Raw genomic sequence first — 21,674 nt, forward strand, 5'->3', positions numbered from 1 at the left:
ATTAAATAAATAAATAAATAAATAAATAAATTTGGATTTATTAGCCGCTCCCTTTCCGGGCAGGACTCGGGGCGGCGTACACTAAGACATATATAAACATACATAAATACAAAGACATACATGCACGGAGGAGGTAATAGATTAATTGTTCTAACTGTCAGGAAATTTCTCCTCAGTGCTAAGTTGCTTCTCTCCTTGATTAGTTTCCACCCATTGCTTCTTGTTCTACCTTCAGGTGCTTTGGAGAATAGTTTGACTCCCTCTTCTTTGTGGCAACCCCTGAGATATTGGAAGACTGCTATCATGTCTCCCCTAGTCCTTCTTTCTGTTAAACTGAACATACCCGGTTCCTGCAACCCTTCTTCATATGTTTTAGTCTCCAGTCCCCTAATCATCTTTGTTGCTCTTCTCTGCACTCTTTCTAGAGTCTCCACATCTTTTCTACATCGATCTTCCTTATCGTTTCTTAGAAAAGGGGAGCTGGCAAAGGGAGCCTATTTCTCCCTACAGGCAATTTCCACTGCTAAGCAGGACAATTAAGTGAACATTTCTTCCCACTGTTGTTAAGTGAATCACTGCAGTTGTTCAATTAGTCACACAGCTGTTAAACGAATCTGGCTTCCCCATTGACTTTGCTGATCAGAAGGTCGCAAACGGACATGACAGTTGCCAAGCATCTGAATGTTAATCAGTGACAACAAGGATGTCAACCTGTTTTTAAACAATTGCAGGAAGGGAGATAAGAAGTGGGATAAAGCAGGAAAAGGACTGCGAGGGCTGCCACTGGACGCCCCTCCGCAGCGATTCCTCCTGGCTGACTCCTTACCTTGTATTCCGGGAAAGCCTCCTCCGCGGGGATCACCGAGTGGCCCTTGTGCTCTTTGGATCGGTCGCTGACCACGCAGATGAGGGTCTCGTGGTCCCAGTGACGTGCGGTGAGGTTTACAGCTGGTGAGGCAGCAATTTTTTTAGACTTGTGGACTTCAACTCCCAGAATTCCACAGTCAGGCATGCTCAGTTGCGACCTGCCGCCCTCCGTCCTGGGATTCGGCCGCGGCACCACCTGCCAGAGCTGCACGGAATCCGGGGCGCGCTTGTCGAGCAAGGGCAGCGCAGATGGGGAGCGGACGGAGCGGAGGAAGCCTCTCCCCCCCCCCCACGCTTCCCACACCCGAAAGAACAAAGGGAACCTCTGCTGCCGCCCGGGCAACCTGGCCGGCCTCTCTCGCGGCGGCTCTCTGGTGCCGAGCTTGGAAGTCCTGCAAGCACCGCAGGCTGGACTGGAGCCTCGAGTCTAGGGCAGCGAGTCATTCGATAGGAAACTTACCTCTTGGAAGGAATGACTCGGCTTGGCTCCTGCTTTGTCTCTCCTGCCTCTTCGCTTCTCCGTTCGGTCGTTGGGCGGCAGATCGAAAGCGGGAGCCAAGCTGGGTCATTCCTCCCAAAAGGCAAGTTTCCCATCGAATGACTCGCTGCCCTGATGATGAGAAGTTAGGCTGTGCCTCACTTGCCTCACCTGACTGCACGTCACTGTGCTTATGTCCCTGGATTCTCAACAGGCCTAATTTCTTGGAAGTAATTGTAGGAGATGGAGAAGGATGGGCTATAGGGGTTGTCAGAGAGCCACTGAACTTAACAGATGTTGATGAGCAGACCATGCGGTGGGAATTTGGAAAATCCCAATGGACATACAGGGCCCACTCTACATTAGAATACTTTGATCATTCCTTGGATGAGGATTCCATGAGGATCCGCGTCTCTCTCAACTGTGAAGGGGGACAAGTGAGCTTCTTTGATGTCAGCACAGCAACTCTGCTCCATACATTCTCAGATGCATCCTTGGTTGGAGAGACCCTTCTGCCCTTTTTCGATTTGCTTGTTGATACCTGTTTGACACTCCCCTAAAAGAAGGGAGAACCTTGGAAAAATCCCTATTTGCCAAGCGGTGATGTCTGAAAGCCCTTAAAGCAGAGTTACCTCAGCTTTTTGCTACTTCAGCTTCCTTTATTGTTCTATGCCACCCTGATCAGTCAATCAGTCAATGAAGGAATAACCTGATCATCATTTTTATTTGTTTGGATTAAAAACCCAAGGTGTCCTAGGAGCTTTATAGGCGTTAGCATCATGTGTTCAGATATATCAGCATTAGAGATATCTTACAAGAAAGCCTGTCAATTATGATTTTATATGTCTGTCACAGCTCTCCATCCCATTTATGGATGATGTTTGCCTGTTTAATGTTAGTTGCAATCAATGATTTTGTACGTGCCCATCGGGATATTCTTCAGCAAATATTATACTCAATATAAACTTTATAGCCTCACAGGATTGTTGATTTTAAACAAATCCTAGTATTTTTTCTGTCTTTTTATACTTACGTAAGTTATCTACAACATTGGGACTACTGATTGTAATTATCAAGGGGTCTCATGGATTGTAGTTCCTTCTTTTCCAATTTTATGCCAATAAATGTATTCAGTGCAATACATAGAAACAGAAGATGCACAGAAAACAAAAAAATAAAAAATAAAACCTACCATCTGTTATCAAGATACAAAACATGAGCACTGTGTGCCCTAAATAGTTCAAGCCAAAAGTAAAAAAGGATTGTTAATAGAATTGTAAAAATGAAATACATTATTAAATAAATACATTATTTGAGAATGACTGGCTCAAAGTTACCAACTGGCTTTCATGGCTAAGGCAGGACTTGAACTCAGAATCTTCCTCTTCCTAGCCTGGCGCCTTAACCACTAGACCAAACTGGATCTAACGCCCATCTCAATATCGAAGCCAGTTTTGGGTTACCTCAGATTTTCAGCCCCTGGTGGCTACCTGGACGGATCTCCCTGCAGTTTCCTTGGTAAAGGTTCAAGAGCGGCTTGCGATTGCCCGCTTCCTAGGGCTGAGTGAGAGTGAAGGGTCCAAGGACACCCAACTGGCCTTGTACCTAAGGCAGGATTAGAACTCCTGGCTTTTAGCTTGATTTCTTAATCACAACACCAGATTGGCTTCTTCTTTTACTCAAGTTACTTTTGGTTATTCAACAAAATGCAGAGTGGCTTAAAGCAAGGAGGAAAAACAGGGTTATTCTCTCTCAGTCCAACCCACCTCAGAAGGTTGTTGGGAAAATATTTAGGAGGAAGATGTGTTGGATAGGTTTGTCACCTTGAGTTATTTGTAAAAATAATAAAAGCAGGATACACATAATAAATAATAAGGGGAGGGAAACTTAACTCTGATATGGTGGCTTTGAATGCTAACGGCAGATCTCTGGAACACCTCAAAGCATCTCAGCAACTGAAGATTGAGGAGTTTCTGTTGGCAAAGGAGCAAATGAGGAATCCTAAGGAACTTACCTAATACAGGTAGTCCTGGACTTACAATTGAGCCCCAAATTTCTGCCACCAAGTGAGGCAGCTGTTAAGTGAGCTTTGCCCCATTTTAACTGAATCATGGTGGAAGGAGGGAATGAAGAGGAGGAAGTTTTGGCAGGAAAGAGGAGGAGAGCAGGGGATAGAGAGAGAGGGGGGTAGGTGAGTCTTTTGGGGGGGGGCGAAGGGAAGTGGGGCCTCCTTGCTCACCTGGCCTCTACCCCACTGTGAGGGGAGGGGAATGTGACGCATGAAGATAGGTTGAGGAAAGGGGGAGAATGGAGCGAGGGAAAGTGGAGAACGGTGTGTGGGGAAAGGAGGAGGAGGAGGAGAGAAAGGGAGGCAGGCAGGGGAATCGAATGGAGAAGCAGAGGCAATGGCAGGAGAGACCAGCAAGAGCAGCAGGAGAGAGAGAGGAGAAAGAGGAAGAAAGGCCGACTGGCCGTCTGACCACCACCCAACCTGTGATCCGCCTATAGAGAGGAGACTCCAGAGGGGACCGGCTGGAAGGAGAAGACGGCAGAGTCCAGGTGAGCCAAGAAAGTGGAGGTGCCTGAGCAAAGGGAGCAGAATGGAGTGGGAGCCACAAGGAATGGACTGAGTCAGGGGAAGGAGCCTGGATGGTTGGAAAAGGGGGCTGGGGGACCTGGACCCCTGTGACACTTTTGGGGGTAGCGCCTCCATGATGACGCTTTTTCTGGTCACAGTTATTAAGTGAATCACTGCAGTTGTTAAGCTAGCCAAATGGTTGCTAAGTGAATCAGACTTCTCCATTGACTTTGCTTGGCAGAAGATCACAAAGGTTGATCACATGACTCGGGGACCCTGCAACCGTCATAAATATGAGGCAATTGCCAAGCGACTGATTTTTGATCAAGTAATCATGAGGATGCTGCAATGGTCATAAGTGTGAAACACTGTCATAAGAGACTTTAATGCATATACATGAAAAGAGAGAAATGTTAAAATGCTTATTATGTGACTTCACATTTGCCAAATTGAGAGTCACTGATCTTCCATTATTGAGTCCCCCTACGGTTGTTCCTGCTTTGCAACACCTCCCTGCTTGAGGGGGAGCAGGGCCTTTGAAGGAGGGGTCTGCGAGAATCAAAGGGAAAATGGGATTGGCTATCAATGGGAAGGTCCCTCCCCTTCTTTTTTGGTGGGGGGGAGGGGATTAGGGAGGGAGGGAATGTGGGTGGAGCTATGGGGGAGGAGAGGCCAGAAGTGAATTTTAGAGGCAGTTTGGCAGTAAGTTTGTCTTGGAAAATTAGGCCTGCAAAATTGAAGGACTTGATACACAGCCTTTGCCAACCCATAGCAGCTCTAAAGAAACCTAGTTTAGTTGGCCCAGCCACATGCAGTTCAGGTAAGTTTACCTGAGCTTGTAAGTATGGTTGCAAGAGAGGAAAAGACCTCTTGACCTAAATGGGACGTATGAGCTTAGGGGTATAATAATAATAATAATAATAATAATAATAATAATAATAATAATAATAATAATAATAATAATAATAATAATAATAATAATAATAATAATAATAATATTTCCTTGAATAAACATTCCTTGAAAATGAAACGAAGTTTCTCACAGACCCACTTACAAATCACTGAAAGGGGTTGCAGAAGTAGGAAAAAAATAAACTACTTTGCTGAGTTGTGTTCAAATCCTGCTAATATGAACATGTCCGTGCAATTTACTTGGCAGCATGAGGGTGGTTTGACATGGCTTCTATCTGGAAGATTTAAAGTTTCTTTTACTTAGAGCTACAGCTCCAAGAATGCTAGTCAATCGTTTTCATCAGATAAGCAGAACCAACGAGGAAATGTAAATAAATCACTAGACTAAGTTCAGAGTGTTTTTCAATGGTGATGAAACTGAACAGAATTTAATTCCTTTTATGTAGATTGTGAGGAATTGATCTGCTAATAAAAAATCATCCTATTTTCAGCCCAGCACGAACACTTACTTAGGAACAGAATTGTTAGCTCAGCGTGTCAATTAGTACAAAGAAGGATGCAACAACTTTAAACTCTATAAACAATAGAGTTTTTAGTGATTTCACTAGTTAGAATACAGACTTTAAACATTTAGATGATGGGGTTTTGCCATACAGTACTTCTCTTTGATCAAGTAGTAGGTTATGGTCTACTTTATCAAATGCTTTACTGAAGTCAAAGTAAATTATATTGACAGCATTCCTCTGCAATGTTCCCTCTAAGCTGCGCGCCTGAGGGGGCGCGCACATAACAAGAAAACGCCACGCAGAAGTTTCAAACTGCGCAGTGTTTTTTTAATATCTTAAAGTATGACTGAAAATATCCCCCCTCCCTCCCTTCTCTCTGTCTGCACCAGATAGAACTCTCTCTTCCATCTGGTGATTGGTGAAATCAAGGAAGATTCTGCCCGGAGACGGATGACGTTGCAGAATAGAGAATTCCCATTGGTCCTATGGGGCTTCATTGGTTCCTGGGAAAACGTGATTCGCTGGTTGTAGCCTGCTTTTCTCTGCATATACGGGGTTTCTAAGGAATTGCATCGTCTGAAGCCCCGTTCTGATCTGGACTGGGCAATCTTTCTGCGATCCCTTCGCTTTGGGGAGAGAGGGAACCAGCGTAGAATTGGACTGTCTGAGCCAAAGGGGTCCACGCGATCTTGAGACTGGACTTTTGAGCAGTACCAATCCTTTCCACTCTTTCCCTTTCTGTCCTTCTATCTTCCTTTCCTTTTCATTTTTTCCTTTCCTTTCATTTCTCCTTTCCCTTTCTTCTTTCCCATTTACTTTCCCTCCCCCTCCCTTCCCTCCCTTCCTTCCTGGGGATCTGAGGGAGAGGGAGGGGACCCTTTTCCTCCTTACCCCCCTCCCCAACATCTGCTCTGATGGCAATTATGGCTAAAAAAAAATCAGGTGCTCAGGCATGAAAATGTGCCGCTCAAACACTATATTTGTCCGCACACACTGAAAAAAATTTAGAGGGAACATTGTTTTTAGTAGCCTGAGTAGTCTCAGTCATATTAGTCTCTGTCTGGTTGTTTCTTTCTTTCTTTCTCTTTCTTTCTTCTTTCTTTCTTTCTTTCTTTCTTTCTTTCTTTCTTTCTTTCTTTCTTTCTTTCTTTCTTTCTTTCTTTCTTTCTTTCTTTCTTTCTTTCTTTCTCCTTTCTCCCTTCCTCCTCCCTCCCTCCCTTCCTTCCTTCCTTCCTTCCTTCCTTCCTTCCTTCCTTGAAGAGTTTCCATCTGGTAACAAAATGAGGTCACTATGGGTGATAACTGAAAGACTCAGGGGAGGGCATTCCATAAATGAGGTGCCACCTCCGAAATGGCAAGATAAAGGAAGGGGCTTGAGAGTGTCCCTGTCACCTCAGGGACCCAATTGTCACTAAGGAAGCCTCCCCCAAAAATCCTTGAACAAAGGGCCTATAAGATGTTCTCCACCCACCAGATTTCACCCCCCCCCCCTTATGGGTCCCCCTGTCCTAGGTTGGCCTGAGACCACTAATGATTCTTTCTATTCATCTTTTGCCTAAAGGTACCTCATTGGTCAAACCTGAAGGTTTCCATCCAGCAAATGCTCCCATTCCACATTCTACATATTCCATATTCTGCAAGGTAGTCTTTGCCCAGGTTTAGAGCTTCTCCTGATCCATTTCCTGATTGGCTGGCTGGGAAAGGGACAGTCCAGACAGGTCTTCCTCTGCCAGATATTCATATGAGAAGTTAGAGAAAGGATTGTAATTTCTACTGAGACATCCCATCCATTGCAGCATTGGCTTTGGGGTTTTATCAAGGGTTTCTCCCAGTTTCCTCCATGCCAGCTTTACTCCATTCCGTCCATAAATGATTCCTTCTTCCTATTTTTTTTAAAAACGCATTTTCCTCTTTAACAATTGGCTGCCTCAATAACAATTGATGGTGAATCCGTCCCATGGCTGTTTCTTTCTCCCCAGATGTTTTCAAAAGCTTTCCCTTTAGCAGATACTTGGATCAGTAATTGATTGGGGGTCCCTTCCAAGAATATTTGCTTCTTCGCAGATTTTAAAAAAGATTTTATCCCTAGATTTCAAAAAGCAGCATTTCGTTCTGCAGCTGTTGATAAAAACAGGATCGGTAACCTGATCGCCAACGTCCAATAACGAATATGGGGGAAGGAGGAGGAGGAGGAAGAGGAGGAGGGAAAGAAGGGAGAAGAAGAAGAAGCTAAAAACTGCTTCCCCCCTTTGACGAGCTGATTGTGCCAATAATAACTGATCAGGGGTCCGTCCCGTGAATTTCTGCTCCACCCCAATTTTTCCTTTGTAAAATATTGTAGTTCTTCTTTAAGAAGCCAGCGGAGATGACCGCGAGAGCAACAAGAAATCATCTCGGTTTCCTGGCTGGGCGGAACCCAAAGGCGTTGCCTGATTTGGAGGAAAAGAAAAGAAACTTAAACTTCTCTTTCTTTATCCCGGCCGAGGGAGGCGGCGATGGCGACCGAAGGGTCCTTGCAGGGTTTGCTGGAAGAAGCCACCTGCTCCATTTGCCTGGGCTTCCTCAAGGACCCCGTGCTCATCCCGGAGTGCGGCCACAACTTCTGCCGGGGCTGCCTGACCCGCAGTTGGGGGGCGTCGGAATCGGAGGCTTCCTGCCCCCAGTGCAGACAGACCTTCGCGCCCCGCAGCCTCCTCCCCAACAGGCAGCTGGCGCGGATGGCGGAAGAAGTCAGGCGATGCGGGGGGACTTGGGGCGAGGAAGGAGGGAGGTTTTGCCCGAAGCACCATGAGCCCCTCAAGCTCTTTTGTAAGGACCACCAGACCCTCATCTGCGTTGTCTGCGATCGATCCAAAGAGCACAAGGATCACTCGGTGATCCCTGCGGAGGAGGCTTTCCAGGAATACCAGGTAGGAGTCAGCCAGGAGGAATCGCTGCGGAGGGGCGTCCAGATCCTTGGCCTTCCTAGAAATCCTTAGATCATTTTACTTGCTTCCTCTGTGGTCTGCAAACTGGGTTTAGCCTGCTGTAGATGCTCATCAGAAGCAGACTGGTGAGGCCTTTCAAGGGACTTTTTATTCAGCAAAAGCGTCTCAGCAGTTAAAGCGTCTGGCAGTTATTTTTAATTATTTTAATTTTGGGGTAGTTTTTAGGGGTTGATTTTTTAACGTTGTTCTTAATTGTATTTTACTATACAGTTTGTATATTGCCTCCTCTATCTATATGTATGTATGGTGTTTTTTACCTTGACTGTACACCGCCCCGAGTCCCTTGGGGAGAGGGAGCGGTTTATAAATTTAAGTAAAGTAAAGGAGCCCAGACCCCCAACCTGAACCATATATAAATACAAATTTTATAGAGTTAAGATTAAGGTTCCTTGCCAGGTGTTTCTTTTGATTTCTTGTCCTTACCCTCATTCTTCATACATTGCATATTTATGCTAATAAGCTTTCTTGTCAAAAGGGATGTTTTTTTATTATGGTGGTGCTTTTGGGATTAGTGCAACCAGGCGACTCAGGCAGCTCCCTTTAATGCCCTTGCAGGTAGTCCTTGACTTAGAACTGTTCGTTTAGTGACTGTTCAAAGTTACACCACCATTGAAAAAAGTGTCTTCACACTAACTTCTTTGTTCCAGCCTAAGCTCCCTGAGGTGTTTTGAGTTTGAGTTTTATTAAATTTATATACCGCCCCCCTCTCCCCGCAGGGACTCGGGGCGGTGTACAGACAGTACATATAAAACAACAAAGCAAGGACAATAAAACATTAGACAACCAACATAAACATACGGTCTGTATAATGCCCGAACTCATTTCTAGTTAAAAACAGTCTAAAACCAAATTAAAACCCCAAAATTTACAATATTAAAAAGCCATCCAGGAAGGTCAGTAATAGATTGTACTTATGATTACGATTAGGCCAGGCCGGCTAGTCGGAACAGATGGGTCTTGAGTTTCTTACGGAAGGAGCGGAGATCAACAGTAGTTCTAATATCAGGTGGACTTTCAACAGATGTTTCAACAACTCTTAAAGGGGCAGGAGGAATTAAAAAATCAATTGAAAGAAATGAATGAGCAGCTCAGAGAGAATCAAGATCGAGCGATCCGAAACTCACAGAGAGTGGAATTTTTGGAGGAGGGGACGGCTGAGATGAGGAGAGAGGTGAAGGGGGTGCAGAAAGGAAATCAAGAACTTGAGAACCACCAGATAAAAACGGAATTTGAATGGATGTCTTTTTTCCTTAGATTTCAAAATGTAATTGAGGCTGATAATGAAGATTTGAGGGATATTATGACAAATTTATTGGCTGAATATACTTAAAAAGACAGACAACAGATGGGGTGGGAAATGGACCTGGTCTATAGAGTAAACTCAGCATATGTCAGAACACACAACGTTCCAAGGGAGGTACACATTAAATTTCTCAGAAAGACCACAAGAGACGAGATTCTGAGTGCACAAAGGGGGCAAGCATTAAAATACAAGGATAGAGAGATAGCCATTCTGAAACAGATCCCAAAGAAAGTTAGAGATAAAAGAAAAAATTATTCGCTTTTAGCGAAGAAATTATACCAGAAAGGGGTGTAGTTTAGATGGCTTTTGCCAGAGGGTATGCTAATATTCTGGGAGGACACGAGAGTTAGAATTAACACAACTATGGAGGCTGAGACCTTCATGGAAAAAAATTAAGTCCTCCTAGATAAACCTGATGACACTACACCGGACATACAGGACACGGGAGGTGCTGGAGCCTTGCTGGTGGGGGGAGAAGAGGCAACATCTAGAAAACTCAGATCACAAAAATGAACTAGAAAATCTGTTTGATATAAAATGATTGAAATTATTTGAAGATAAAAGTTTATATGCTGACAAAATACTATTAAGTAGTAACAATCTAATGTATTGGTAAATGAAAGTTATGAGAATGGGGGAGAGGGCCATTTCCTGCATAATGTAACTGTCAAAATTTGTAACTTTATCCATTACCCTTTTCCTTGACTATTTTTTTAAAAAACCAATAAAATTTTGTTTTAAAAAAAAAAGAAAGAAAAAAGTGTCTTCTGACCGTTTTTCACACTTAATAATAATAATAATAAATAATAAAATTTATTTCTTAGCTGCACCCTCTCCCGAAGGACTCGGGGCGGCGTACAAGAAAACACATAGAATATAAAATAGACAACACACACACTATAAACAAATACATGTACATGGACATGGAGAAGGGAGGCAGATGAATAGAGACAATTAAAACACAGTAAAATCTAAAAAACCCAAAATTAAAAATTAAAAACCCGTCAGGAGCAGAGTGAACGAACTATGGTTGAGCCAGGCCAGCTATTTGGAATAGGTGGGTCTTGAGCTTTATCCGAAAGGCGCGGAGGTCAGAGGTAGTCCTAATATCCGGGGGAAGGTCATTCCACAGGGCTGGGCCCGCTACAGAGAAGGCTCTGCTCCTAGACACCGCCCCCCGACATTGTCTGGCGGACGGCACCTGGAGGAGTCCCTCTCTGTGCGAGCGGATGGGTCGTAGGGATGTATGGGGCAGAATACGATCCCGCAGGTAACTAGGTTCTGAGCCATGGAGCGCTTTAAAGATCGTAATCAAGACCTTGAAACGCACCCGGTAGACCACAGGGAGCCAGTGCAGCTCGCGCAGGAAAGGTGTTACATGGGAGTACCTTGTACTCCCCATAATTACCCGCGCGGCCGCGTTCTGGACCAACTGTAGTCTCCGAGTGCATTTCAAGGGAAGCCCCATGTAAGACAATTGTAGCATCCCTGATCAAAATTCTAACGCTGTCAGACCTCTCAGCCAATAGGCTTGAATCTCTGTTCCCGCCAGAACAGAGAACCTGAGTGGAAACCATAGTGAGTGGTTTGAATATCTAACAACCCTCCCCTCTTAGTTGGGATGTTCCTATTGGTCACATAGTCTTGCAGGTAGGTGGGTCTTTGTCTTACCCGCTCAGACATGCGCAGTTCCCCCCAGCGTAGTTGTGGGCATATACCGAGTCCCCTACGCTAACGTTTCAAATCTTGCTTGTGGAGTCAGGGGGCGATGTGGCAGAATAGTTTGGGTGTAGCCGGTCTAAGTGGGTCCGTTTTTCACACTTAAGACAATTGTAGCATCCCTGATCAAAATTCTAACGCTGTCAGACCTCTCAGCCAATAGGCTTGAATCTCTGTTCCCGCCAGAACAGAGGACCTGAGTGGAAACCATAGTGAGTGGTTTGAATATCTAACAACCCTCCCCTCTTAGTTGGGATGTTCCTATTGGTCACATAGTCTTGCAGGTAGGTGGGTCTTTGTCTTACCCGCTCAGACATGCGCAGTTCATTTGGAACTGGTTCCTTGGTCAGGTCGGACGGACCCTTCTGCTCTCCAGCACCGCTTGGTGGAAGCTGCTGGAACTTTTCCCAGGCCACGGCTGGAGCTTCTGGGATTAGTTTGTTTGAAGCTCGCTGCGGGCCTGCAACAAACTCAGATAAATCCCCGGAAAACTTCGGGCTTGAGTAAGCTGTAGAAGAAGTGTGTGATTGCTCCTTTTGTGTAGGGCCTCGGCTGATTTTCTCAGGAGTTGCGTCTGGTGCCCTAAGAGTGGAGTTGGAGAGGCGACCACGGAGTTGGTCAATATGCCTCCTCCATTGTCTCCCGTCCTCTAGCTCCAACAAGTAGGAGCAAGGCCTGGTGATGCCTATCACTGTGGCAGGGATCCACAGAGTCCCCCCAGCGTAGTTGTGGGCATATACCGAGTCCCCTACGCTAATGTTTCAAATCTTGCTTGTGGAGTCAGGGGGCGATGTGGCAGAATAGTTTAGGTGTAGCCGGTCTAAGTGGGACTTTAGCCGGCGACCCATGAGAAGCTCAGAGGGGCTTCTCCCAGTTGTGGTACTTGGCGTAATGTGTTGGGTTAGCAAGTAATGTTCAACCCGTGTTTGCCAATCCCCCGGGCCCATCCTAGCGAGGGCCTCTTTTGCAGATTGCACCATTCTCTCCGCTTGTCCATTGGAAGCCGGATGGAATGGCGCGACCAGGGCATGCCTGATCCCCTGACTGGCTAGGTAGGTCTCGAATTGAATGGCCGTGAATTGGGGCCCGTTGTCTGAGATCAAGACGTCGGGCAGGCCATGCGTGGAGAAAAGTCTCCGTAGCATCTTGATGACCGCCTCTGCTGTGGTGGAGGTCATCAGGGCTACCTCTAACCACTTTGAGTATGCGTCCACAATTACTAGGAGGGTCTGGCCATGAATGGGGCCAGCAAAGTCAATGTGCACCCTAGACCAGGGTGCCTGAGGTCGCTCCCACTCCTTAGCAGACAATCCCAGGATGCCCCACATGTAATGCTTCCAATACTGCAACTCGCAGTTTGTTTGAAACAACCACCCAGTCCTCCCACAGTAAACAACCGTTAAGGACACACAGTTCATCACATTCAGCATAATACAGTTTGAAATTTTCCCCCATAGGCCCCTTGGGCCACCCCCTCCACACCCAGTTCAAGATTTGCCAGATGGTGGAGTCCTTTGCCGAATGACGGGCAACGTCGTTGGACGAGACAGGTCCAGTGTCCAAGCAGTCAATAAGTAGGACCAGTGTCTCAGGAGTCGGGTCAGCTAGCAGTTCTGGTAGGGGACAGCGACTCAATGCGTCGGCGTGTCCCAACGTGGAACCTGGGCGGTGAACCAGTGTGTAGGAGTAAGGGGTAGGTGAGTTTCCCGCTATTAGTTCCAACAGCGGCTTGTGGTCGGTTACAAGTTCAAAATCCCTGCCGTACAAATATTCATGGAATCTTTTGACTCCCGCTACTGCAGCCAAAGCCTCTCGGTCCATTTGGCTGTAGTTTCTTTCTGCGGAAGACAAAGTTCTTGAATAGAAGGCAATAGGGGCTTCTGTGCCATTTGGCATGTGGTGGCTTAGGATGGCACCGACACCGAATGGGGATGCGTTGCAGGTCAGCACCAGTGGCAGGGTCTGGCTGTACTGGACAAGCAGGGAGTTGGCTGTCAACAATGGTTTGACATCGGCAAATGCGGTCGCCTCAGCTTTTCTCCAGGACCACTTGGCGTTCTTGGTCAGGAGCCAATGCAGTGGTTCAGCGACGGTGGCTTTCTGTTTCAGAAAGATGCTATAAAAGTTAAGGAGCCCGAGGAACGCCTGCAGCTCGGTTTGAGTGGTGTAGGGGCTTCCTGGATTGCTTTTATTTTTTGTGAGGTCGGGTGAATCCCAGAGCCATCGATCATGTACCCCAGGAACTCTACCCTTGGTACGTTAATTTTGCATTTTTCCTTTTTATGCCAGAGTCCCTTTTCGCGAATTCTGACCAGAACCATTCCAACTCTTTTTGAAAGTTGCGCCTCGTTTGCAGCTGATACCAAGATGTCGTTGAAATAGGGGACGACTCCTGGTATCCCCTGCAAAAGACGTTCCATGACACTTTGGAACAGTCCAGGGGCGATACTAACTCCAAATTGCAGGCGGTGGCATTTGAATGCACCCCTGTGCGTCACAATGGTTTGCGCCTCCGCTGTAGCACCATCTACAGGCAACTATTGGTATGCCTGCGCCATGTCTAATTTAGCGAAAATTTTTCCGGGCCCTAGCGAATGTAGTAGGTGCTGTACAATGGGTACAGGGTAGGCGCTTTGTTGTAGCGCATTTATTGTACATTTATAGTCCACGCAGATGCCGACTGATCCGTCAGGCTTGACTGGGGTCACTATTGGTGTCTCCCAGCGTGCATGGTCGAGTGGCTCGAGGATCCCCTGGCTCACGAGCTTGTCAATTTCCCTATCAATTTTAGGGCGGAGAGCGAAAGGTACTCTCCTGGGTTTGAGCTGGATGGGCGCTATGTTGGGGTCCAAGCTAAAGGAGATTGGGGTCCCCACATACTTACCGAGACTGGAACCGAAGACGTCCTCGAACTCCTTAAAGATGGCCTCGGCGCCGTCTTCCTTAACGGAGCTGACTCCGGTCACTTCCAGGCCCAGGGTCTGGAACCAGTCAAGCCCCAGGAGGCTCTGTAGAGGTGCGCTGACCACGGTCATGGGGAGCTTGGTGCAGAAAACTTTGAAGTGCACTTGGAAGGCGCCTGGGCCGATGACGGGGACTTGGTTCCCCTGGTAGTCCCGCAGGCTGATGTCTGGGGTGCGAAGGTGCTGTTTTTTCAAGCTCGGGATGGCTTGCTTCAGGGTCGACCACGACATGATCGTTAACGACGATCCGGTGTCGATCTCCAGCTCACAGGGAGCGTCCTCTATGAGGACGGTGACCTTCAGCTTTTTTGGCTGCCGGGTGCGGACTTGCCCCATCGCAGTGTAATAGGTAACCTGTTTTTCTCTCTCTGGGTGCCCTTTTTGGTTTTACCAGGCCCCTGGGTTGGGCCTCTGTTGGCGGTATGTGGTCTTTTTAGGCTGCCAGACGGTGGCAGGGAGTTCGCTCCGGCACACTTTTGCGATGTGCCCCTTACGGTCACAGCGCTGACAGATTGCGTCTTTCAAACGACAAGTAGACTGGGTATGGTCTCCTCCGCAGCTTTCGCATGGGGGCAATTGCGAGTTGAATTTTCACGCCGACTTTGTACGGCTACTGCACATGTGGTAGCTGTCATTTCTTCGCTGTCAGTTTGTTCGTGTTCAGCGGCCTCATTGTGAACGCACGTTTGCTTCTGCACGGTTTGCAGCACGTTGTGTTGACGCTGCAAGACCTCCGTTGACTTATCTGCGGATTCGGATGCTCTGGCCTCGTCAAGTGTGATTTGCAGAGACATGTTGGATTTGGCTAGCAATCGTCTCAGCAGATGACCGTCCCGCATGCCGCAAATTATACGGTCTAAAATTAAATCACCCAATCGCAGTACTTGCAATATGTTGCTGCCTTGCGCAGCTCCGCCACATATTCATTAATGGATTCACCTTCCTTCTGGTTTCTTATATTAAACTCGTGGCGGCGTACGTGTCTTGACAGTTTGGGCGCATAGTGGGATTTGTTGTAAGGTTGCCCATGGAACAGCTGGGAGCGGCGATGGCTCCGATAGATTCTTCGCGGTTTCGAAAACCTCATGGTCACAATACCCCAGGAAGAGGTTTTCTTTCGGCTCTCAGGGATGCCCACGAGGTTGTTGGCCTCTAGGAAACATTCGAATCGCAACATGTATGATTCCCAGTGTTCGGCCACCGGGTCATACGGAGTTGGCGGGGCGTGCATTGCCATTTTTGGTTTGAGGGCGATTTGAGTTTTGCCACTCAAAATGGTAGCTCAATGCCACACCGATGCTCCGGGATGGATCTACTTGCTGGATCTTTTGTTGTTCGTACTTGCCTATTTGCCTCTCAATCCCACCTTCGTCGCCAGTATTAGATAGGGCGATTGAAGAGGCAGAGACAGGCTTGCAGTAACAACAGCTCTTTATTAACAAGTAACAGTATGTACAATCCAGCAACCAGCATGGTCTGACAGCAGCCCTTTTATAGGGAGCTGTCAGACCTTTCAGCCAATAGGGTTAAATCTGTGTTCCCGCCAGAACAGAGGACCATAGTGAGTGGTTTGAATAACAGGACGTTTGCCAACTGTCATGTATTTATGACGATTGAATATACTGTATCTTCTAACTGGGTCTTCCCTCAGATGTAATTCTTTATGGAAAATAAACGCAAAACTTCTATTTTCTCTTCAGATGAAGGTGGAGGATTGCCTGAAGGCTCAGAAGGAGCAGAAAGAAAAAATTGCTACATACAAAAGAGACACAGAGAAAAAAGTGCAGGAGATGCTTGTAAGTATTGATCCAAGGGAGAGGAGCTTCTGAGCCAATAGGAAGGAGAACCCCATCCGCCATCTCTAATAATAGGCAGCCTGTGTTTTAGTACAAGTTCTGACTTAAAGGAAATTCAAGTTAAAGACAGTGTTAGGGCAGAGAACTTTTTCTTAACCTGGGGACTTAAATGTCCCCATTGTCTGAATGAGTCACAGTTGGGTTAAGTGCACCTATCCCATGAGCCGTGTTTTATGCTTGCTTAATAAATTAATGGGAATCATATTTCATCTTATGGAAAACATTGTGAAGTCAAATATTTTTCTCTCTCCTTTTTTGGAATCCCCGATTGCCAAGAAAAGTTTCATGAGAGATCATTTAAACTGGAGCCTTTTTTTTTCTTTTTAGAAACCTTCCCCCCACCCCCCTGCGTTTTTTAATATCAAAAAGAGCTTTTTTTCCCCTTAGGAAATTCTCCCACCTGGATTCTTCAAGGAATCCATTTCATTATTATAACAATAAAAATAATTAAGTAAAATAATTAAAATAAAAGTTTGCCTTTGCTTTTTTTATTTCTTTTTCCAGGACCACATCAAAAAAGAGAGAGAAAATGTAGTGGCTAAATTCAGAGAGCTACAACTCTGGTTAGAAGGACAGGAGAAGCTTCTATTGACTAGAATGGAAGAAACAGAGAAGGATATTATTGGAAGAAAGGAGAAAGGTTTGGCCAAGCACATGGAGGAACTTTGCTCTCTTGACCAACTCATCCAGGAGATAGAAGAGAAGCTTCAGCAACCAGCCAGCAAACTCTTACAGGTCAGGCAGGAAGTGGAGATCATAGAATCCTAGGGCTGGAAGGGACCTTGGAGGTCTTCTCTGCCCAAGGCAGGAGGCCTTATACCATCCCGAAAACATGGTTGTCCAAACTGTTATTGGAATCCTCCAGTGATGGAGCACCCAGAACTCAGGGAGAGAAGCTGTTCCATTGATAAATACTTCTCACTATCAGGAAATTCTTCCTTATTCTAGGTTGGATCTCCTTGTGATGAGCTTCCACCCAGTGCCTCTTGTTCTGCCCTTGGGTGCTACGGAGACTAAATCAATGCCCTTTTCTCTATGACAGCCATTCAAGTATTGGGAGATAGCTGTAGTGCCTTCCACAGAGTACTCTTTTTGACTCTTTCCTTCTTTTTCCTTGTTCATAAATTTAGTCGAAATTATAATAGTGTAAAGTACAAATGAAAATAAAGAAAACAGGGAAATGAAGAAGGATAAGAATAGGAAAGAAGTGTAGGATAAAAAAAAGAAAAAAGTGTCTCTGGACGTTTTTTTTCTGCACAGTAAAATACAAAATAAAATTACAACCTCAGCTTTTTATTTTTGCATATTTAGTCATTATTAGCCATGTGTATAAAAACAGATTAGTCTAATAAGGAAAATCAAGCAACAAGAGTTCATTTTATTTCTATCTCGAACACAAAGTTTAGAAGCTGCTTCCAAGTAGAAACAATGGGTCATATCTAATTGCAGGACTCAATTTTGTTATTTTTTCTACCTCCATCACTTTTTCCATCCATTCTTCTCTTGTGGAGATTGATATATCTTTCCATGTCTGCATGCAGGATTCTGGCTGCACTCGACCAAGTTCAAAATCTTTTTTTCAACTCCTCATTTAGTACTCTTTTTGATTCTTTCCATGGAAAGGAACGGTCACTAAAGGAATTATTTAGTCAAGAACTACCTGTAATGGCTAAGGGCTACATAATGTAATACAGAAAAAGCAGGCTATGTGAGAAGCAAGAATTCAAAGTAATGGTCACTGTCTGTATTCTTCACAATAAGGGATGTGGTGGTGGGTGTTCTTTGTAGGGTCTCCCCCTCCCCTTAATCTCCAGGGCCAGGAGAAACCCAACACTGAAGACCTTCTACAAAGTATTATAACCACTTGGATTTCCCAAAGTGCCTTGATTCTGGTAGCATAAATGCAGGGGATTTTTAAAATCCTATTGATGCACTGTTTTCTTTTTCCAATATTGTAATTGTGTTGGATTCAACTGGGGTATAATTTTTGTTAGGCAAAAAAGTAAAAATAATACCTCTCCAAAAGAGGTTGAACAGCTGGGAGAAAAAGAGAAATGGGATTTTTTCCATTGAAAAATGGAAGTTCTTTATATGTCTGTTAGTGTCTGATTGTCCAGATGTTTCACTCATTTATTATGTGAATGTAAGATTGTAATTTTATGCATAGGAAATGCTTTGTCTCTTTATTTTTCAGGACATTGGAGGCATCTTGAAGAAGTAAGTAAATTCACCCTTTTCTTTATAGTCTTAGAGATCAGCAGCTCCTCCAACAGTTTTCCTATTTTGGAAAGTTCTATTTGTATTTAGCAGTATTTGAATGTAAAGACAACGTACTGTATTTCAGGGCCTTTTAGACATTTCCTCAGATAACTTCAACACAATATAATTAGCAGTATTTGATATGGTGAATTGTTATAGTCTGTCACACACTCAGCCAGATGTTTAGATTGCATTTGGCCATTTTATCCACCTATTGCAGTGATGGTGAACCTTTTTTGGCATACGTGCCATAAGTGGGGGGAGCACAGGGGGGTCGTGTGCAGGCGTGCCGCACCCATAATGCAATGTGCGACACCCCCCCCCCAGTGTGCGCATGCGTGCCCTACAGGCGTGACCCCCCCCCCCCCATTTTTACATGCTTTTTTCGCCCTCCCCAGGCTCAGGGGCATTATAGGAGCCTGCGGAGGGCGAAAACAGCCTCCCCTGATCCCAGGAGGCTTCCCTGATGCCTTCGGAGCAGTCAAAACGACCCTCCGAGCAAACCGGAAGTACGCTATAAAGCCTCAGGAGCCTGGGGAGGGCGAAAAATGGCTTTAAAAAAGGGTGAACTCAGTTGGCCAGCGCATGCATGCGCGCTGGCCATCTGACAGGGCAGCGCCTTGCGTGCCCTGACAAATGGCTCCGCATGCCACCTGTGGCACGCGTGCCATAGGTTCACCATCACTGACCTATTGAGTCCTTCCCAAGAAGAGAAAGATGTTTGATGATTTTCAAGATATCATTGTAGGATGTAAGTTGTTCCAAGTAATGCAACTATCATAAATGCGGGAATTGTGTTAAATGCAGAACTAAAATCCATCAAGATCAGTTTAAATGTTATATCCATCGTCTACATCACCCATATTAGTCACTGGTCATCAGTCCATTGGTAAGATACAATCCATTGTTTTGGCCAAGAGATTCACAAGAATTTTGAAGAAATTAGGGAGCCCAAAACTGAAACTTAATTGCCTCTACTAGATTTCTCGTTTAACTTGATGAAAGTGGATGAGTGCAGTTCTGGATCGGGATCCACTGAGTCACAATGGTGCCCATATTTGAATAGACAGCCAGAGAAATGCTTGAAGCCTGGGAAATGGGGCCCTTATCAGTCAACAGGAGTGCTGATTTACCACTACCTTACCAAGTACTTAGGATCCGCGACAGGGCAACACAAGAAAACAACAATCAATGACTTAATAGCTGGCCATCAACACCCCATGTAACAACTAAAAGCTACACACAACCTAAATATAAATATAAAGCGTACAACAGCCCAGTGCACACATTCAGGGGGGGTGGGAGAGGTTCCCTGCAGATGGGCTCCAGCATAAGTCTGAAAGCTCAGAAGAGAAAACCTCTGGTGACCAACCCAGAATGGATCCTATCACTAGCCAATCCTCAAGCACCATCTGATGGTTTAGAAAGCTTCTTCTATTGGCAGGTTGATAACGGTTACAGGAACTGGGCATGGCTGATCTAGGGAAGAGAAGGACCAGGGGAGACACGATAGCAGTGTTCCAATATTTGAGGGTCTGACAGAGAGAGAAAGGAGTTCAACCTGTTTTCCAAAGCACCTGAAGGCCAGACAAGGAATAATGGATGGAAACTGATCAAGGAGAGATTCAACCTAGAAATAAGGAGAAATTTTCTGACTGAGGAGAATGAACCACTGCAACAGCTTTCCTTTGGACTTTGTGGGAGCTTCAACACTGGAAGCTTTCAAGACGAGACCGGAGTGCCATCTGTCAGAAATGGTGTGAAGTCTCCTGCTTGGGCCGGGGGGAAGGGGTTTGGATTAGATGACCTACAGTGTCCCTTCCAACTCTGTTATTTTGTCTTGCCAGGTACCAGGCTAAAGAAACATATGAGAATCCGGAGGATTTACTTCTAGAGCCGAAGTGGACAATCTGGGATTACAGTGATATGACTGTGCTTCTGAAAAGTGCCATGAAAAAATTGAGAGGTAATAAACAGCCGCCAGGGTTTTACGCTGGATGACATTTGGAGAATCCAAGAGAGATTCTCAGTTGGTTTCACATGGATCAAAGAAGGATCAATTTCAGGATCAGTGGTGAAGTTATGATTGTAAGTTGACACTACCTGTATTCTTTGAATCTCGAATCCATGTGCAGTGAATTCAGGGGAAGCAGAATAAGCTCCCACTTATTCTATGTATAATGTAATATATACAGGTAGTTCTTGACTTACGACCAGTGGTGTAGCGTGGGTTGTCAGCACCCGGGGCAAGGCAAGTAATTTGTGCCCCCTAACCCGTGGATTTTAGCACTTGAGTCTCTTCCACTAGATTAGTTAAAGAAACCCTTACCCCCTAAGCACATGTATTGTTTGTTATGAAAATACTGATGGGTTAAAACAAAAGAGGTTAATTAAGTGGAAGTTAAATTGTTTTAATGAAAATCAAATGGTAGTAAATTACTTGAAAAGGGACTACTATTTAAGCAGACCTGGGGAGTGAGGTGAAAATCCAGAGAATAATTTATTAAGATTATTTGAATTGAAATTAGCTACCTTCTGTGAATTTTAAAGGTTCTAGTCATTATTTCTAAATGCATGTAGATTAGCATGCTTTAATTTTGAACACCTTTGCTAAATGTGATATACCAAATTCTTTTTTGAGGTGACTTAATAACAATAAGTACTTGGGATCTTCTAAGTCCATAGCGATGTGCTCAGTTAGACTTTAAATGGCAGATGCAGTATTAAATTTTTAAACTTTTCCTCAAGTTAAAAAAGACAAATCCTTGACTAGAAATATATGATACAATTGTTACCTTCACTATATATCCTTTTTTTTTTTTTTGCTAAAGTGGGCGGAACTTTCTACTTGCATTCTAAAATAGAATCTGACCTAGGGTAGACTGAAGAATCTCTGCCATTTGTTATACTTTAAAAATTGTTCTAAACCTATTTTTTCTTCTGTCATACTGTATTTCTCTTCACCCTCATACATGTTAACTATCATGAAACTTTGAGGGTGTGTGTGTGTGTAGTCATCTCACTTAGAACAAGAATGTTTGAGAACATCATGATTTTTTAAAGTGATAAAACCTAAACCTAATTTGAACTTTTCCACTCTCTTCTTGAGGGAAGTTAAGGAGCCTGAATAAAACAGAAAGATCTTTAGGAAACCACAGAAAAATGAAAAGTTGAGAATTGGGAGTTGTAAATATCCAGCACCATCTATACATGAATTTTACCAAAACCAAGATATTTATAAAATAT

General features: G+C 44.9%; 1 protein-coding gene across 1 annotated transcript in view; it reads left to right on the plus strand.

The window, feature by feature from the left end:
- The first annotated feature begins 7,776 nt into the window (after positions 1-7,776).
- Positions 7,777-21,674, plus strand: part of LOC309381302 (uncharacterized protein) — a 39,815-nt gene continuing 25,917 nt past the window's right edge. The window contains exons 1-5 of the mRNA XM_081932147.1: positions 7,777-8,250; positions 16,014-16,109; positions 16,674-16,904; positions 18,364-18,386; positions 20,276-20,394. Coding sequence (XP_081788273.1) covers positions 7,837-8,250; positions 16,014-16,109; positions 16,674-16,904; positions 18,364-18,386; positions 20,276-20,394 — 883 coding nt within the window. The 5' untranslated portion in view covers positions 7,777-7,836. The remainder of the gene's footprint in view (positions 8,251-16,013; positions 16,110-16,673; positions 16,905-18,363; positions 18,387-20,275; positions 20,395-21,674) is intronic.

The sequence above is a fragment of the Natrix helvetica genome, assembly GCF_964273705.1.
Source record: "Natrix helvetica genome assembly, chromosome: 1".
NCBI classification, from domain to species: domain Eukaryota; kingdom Metazoa; phylum Chordata; class Lepidosauria; order Squamata; family Natricidae; genus Natrix; species Natrix helvetica.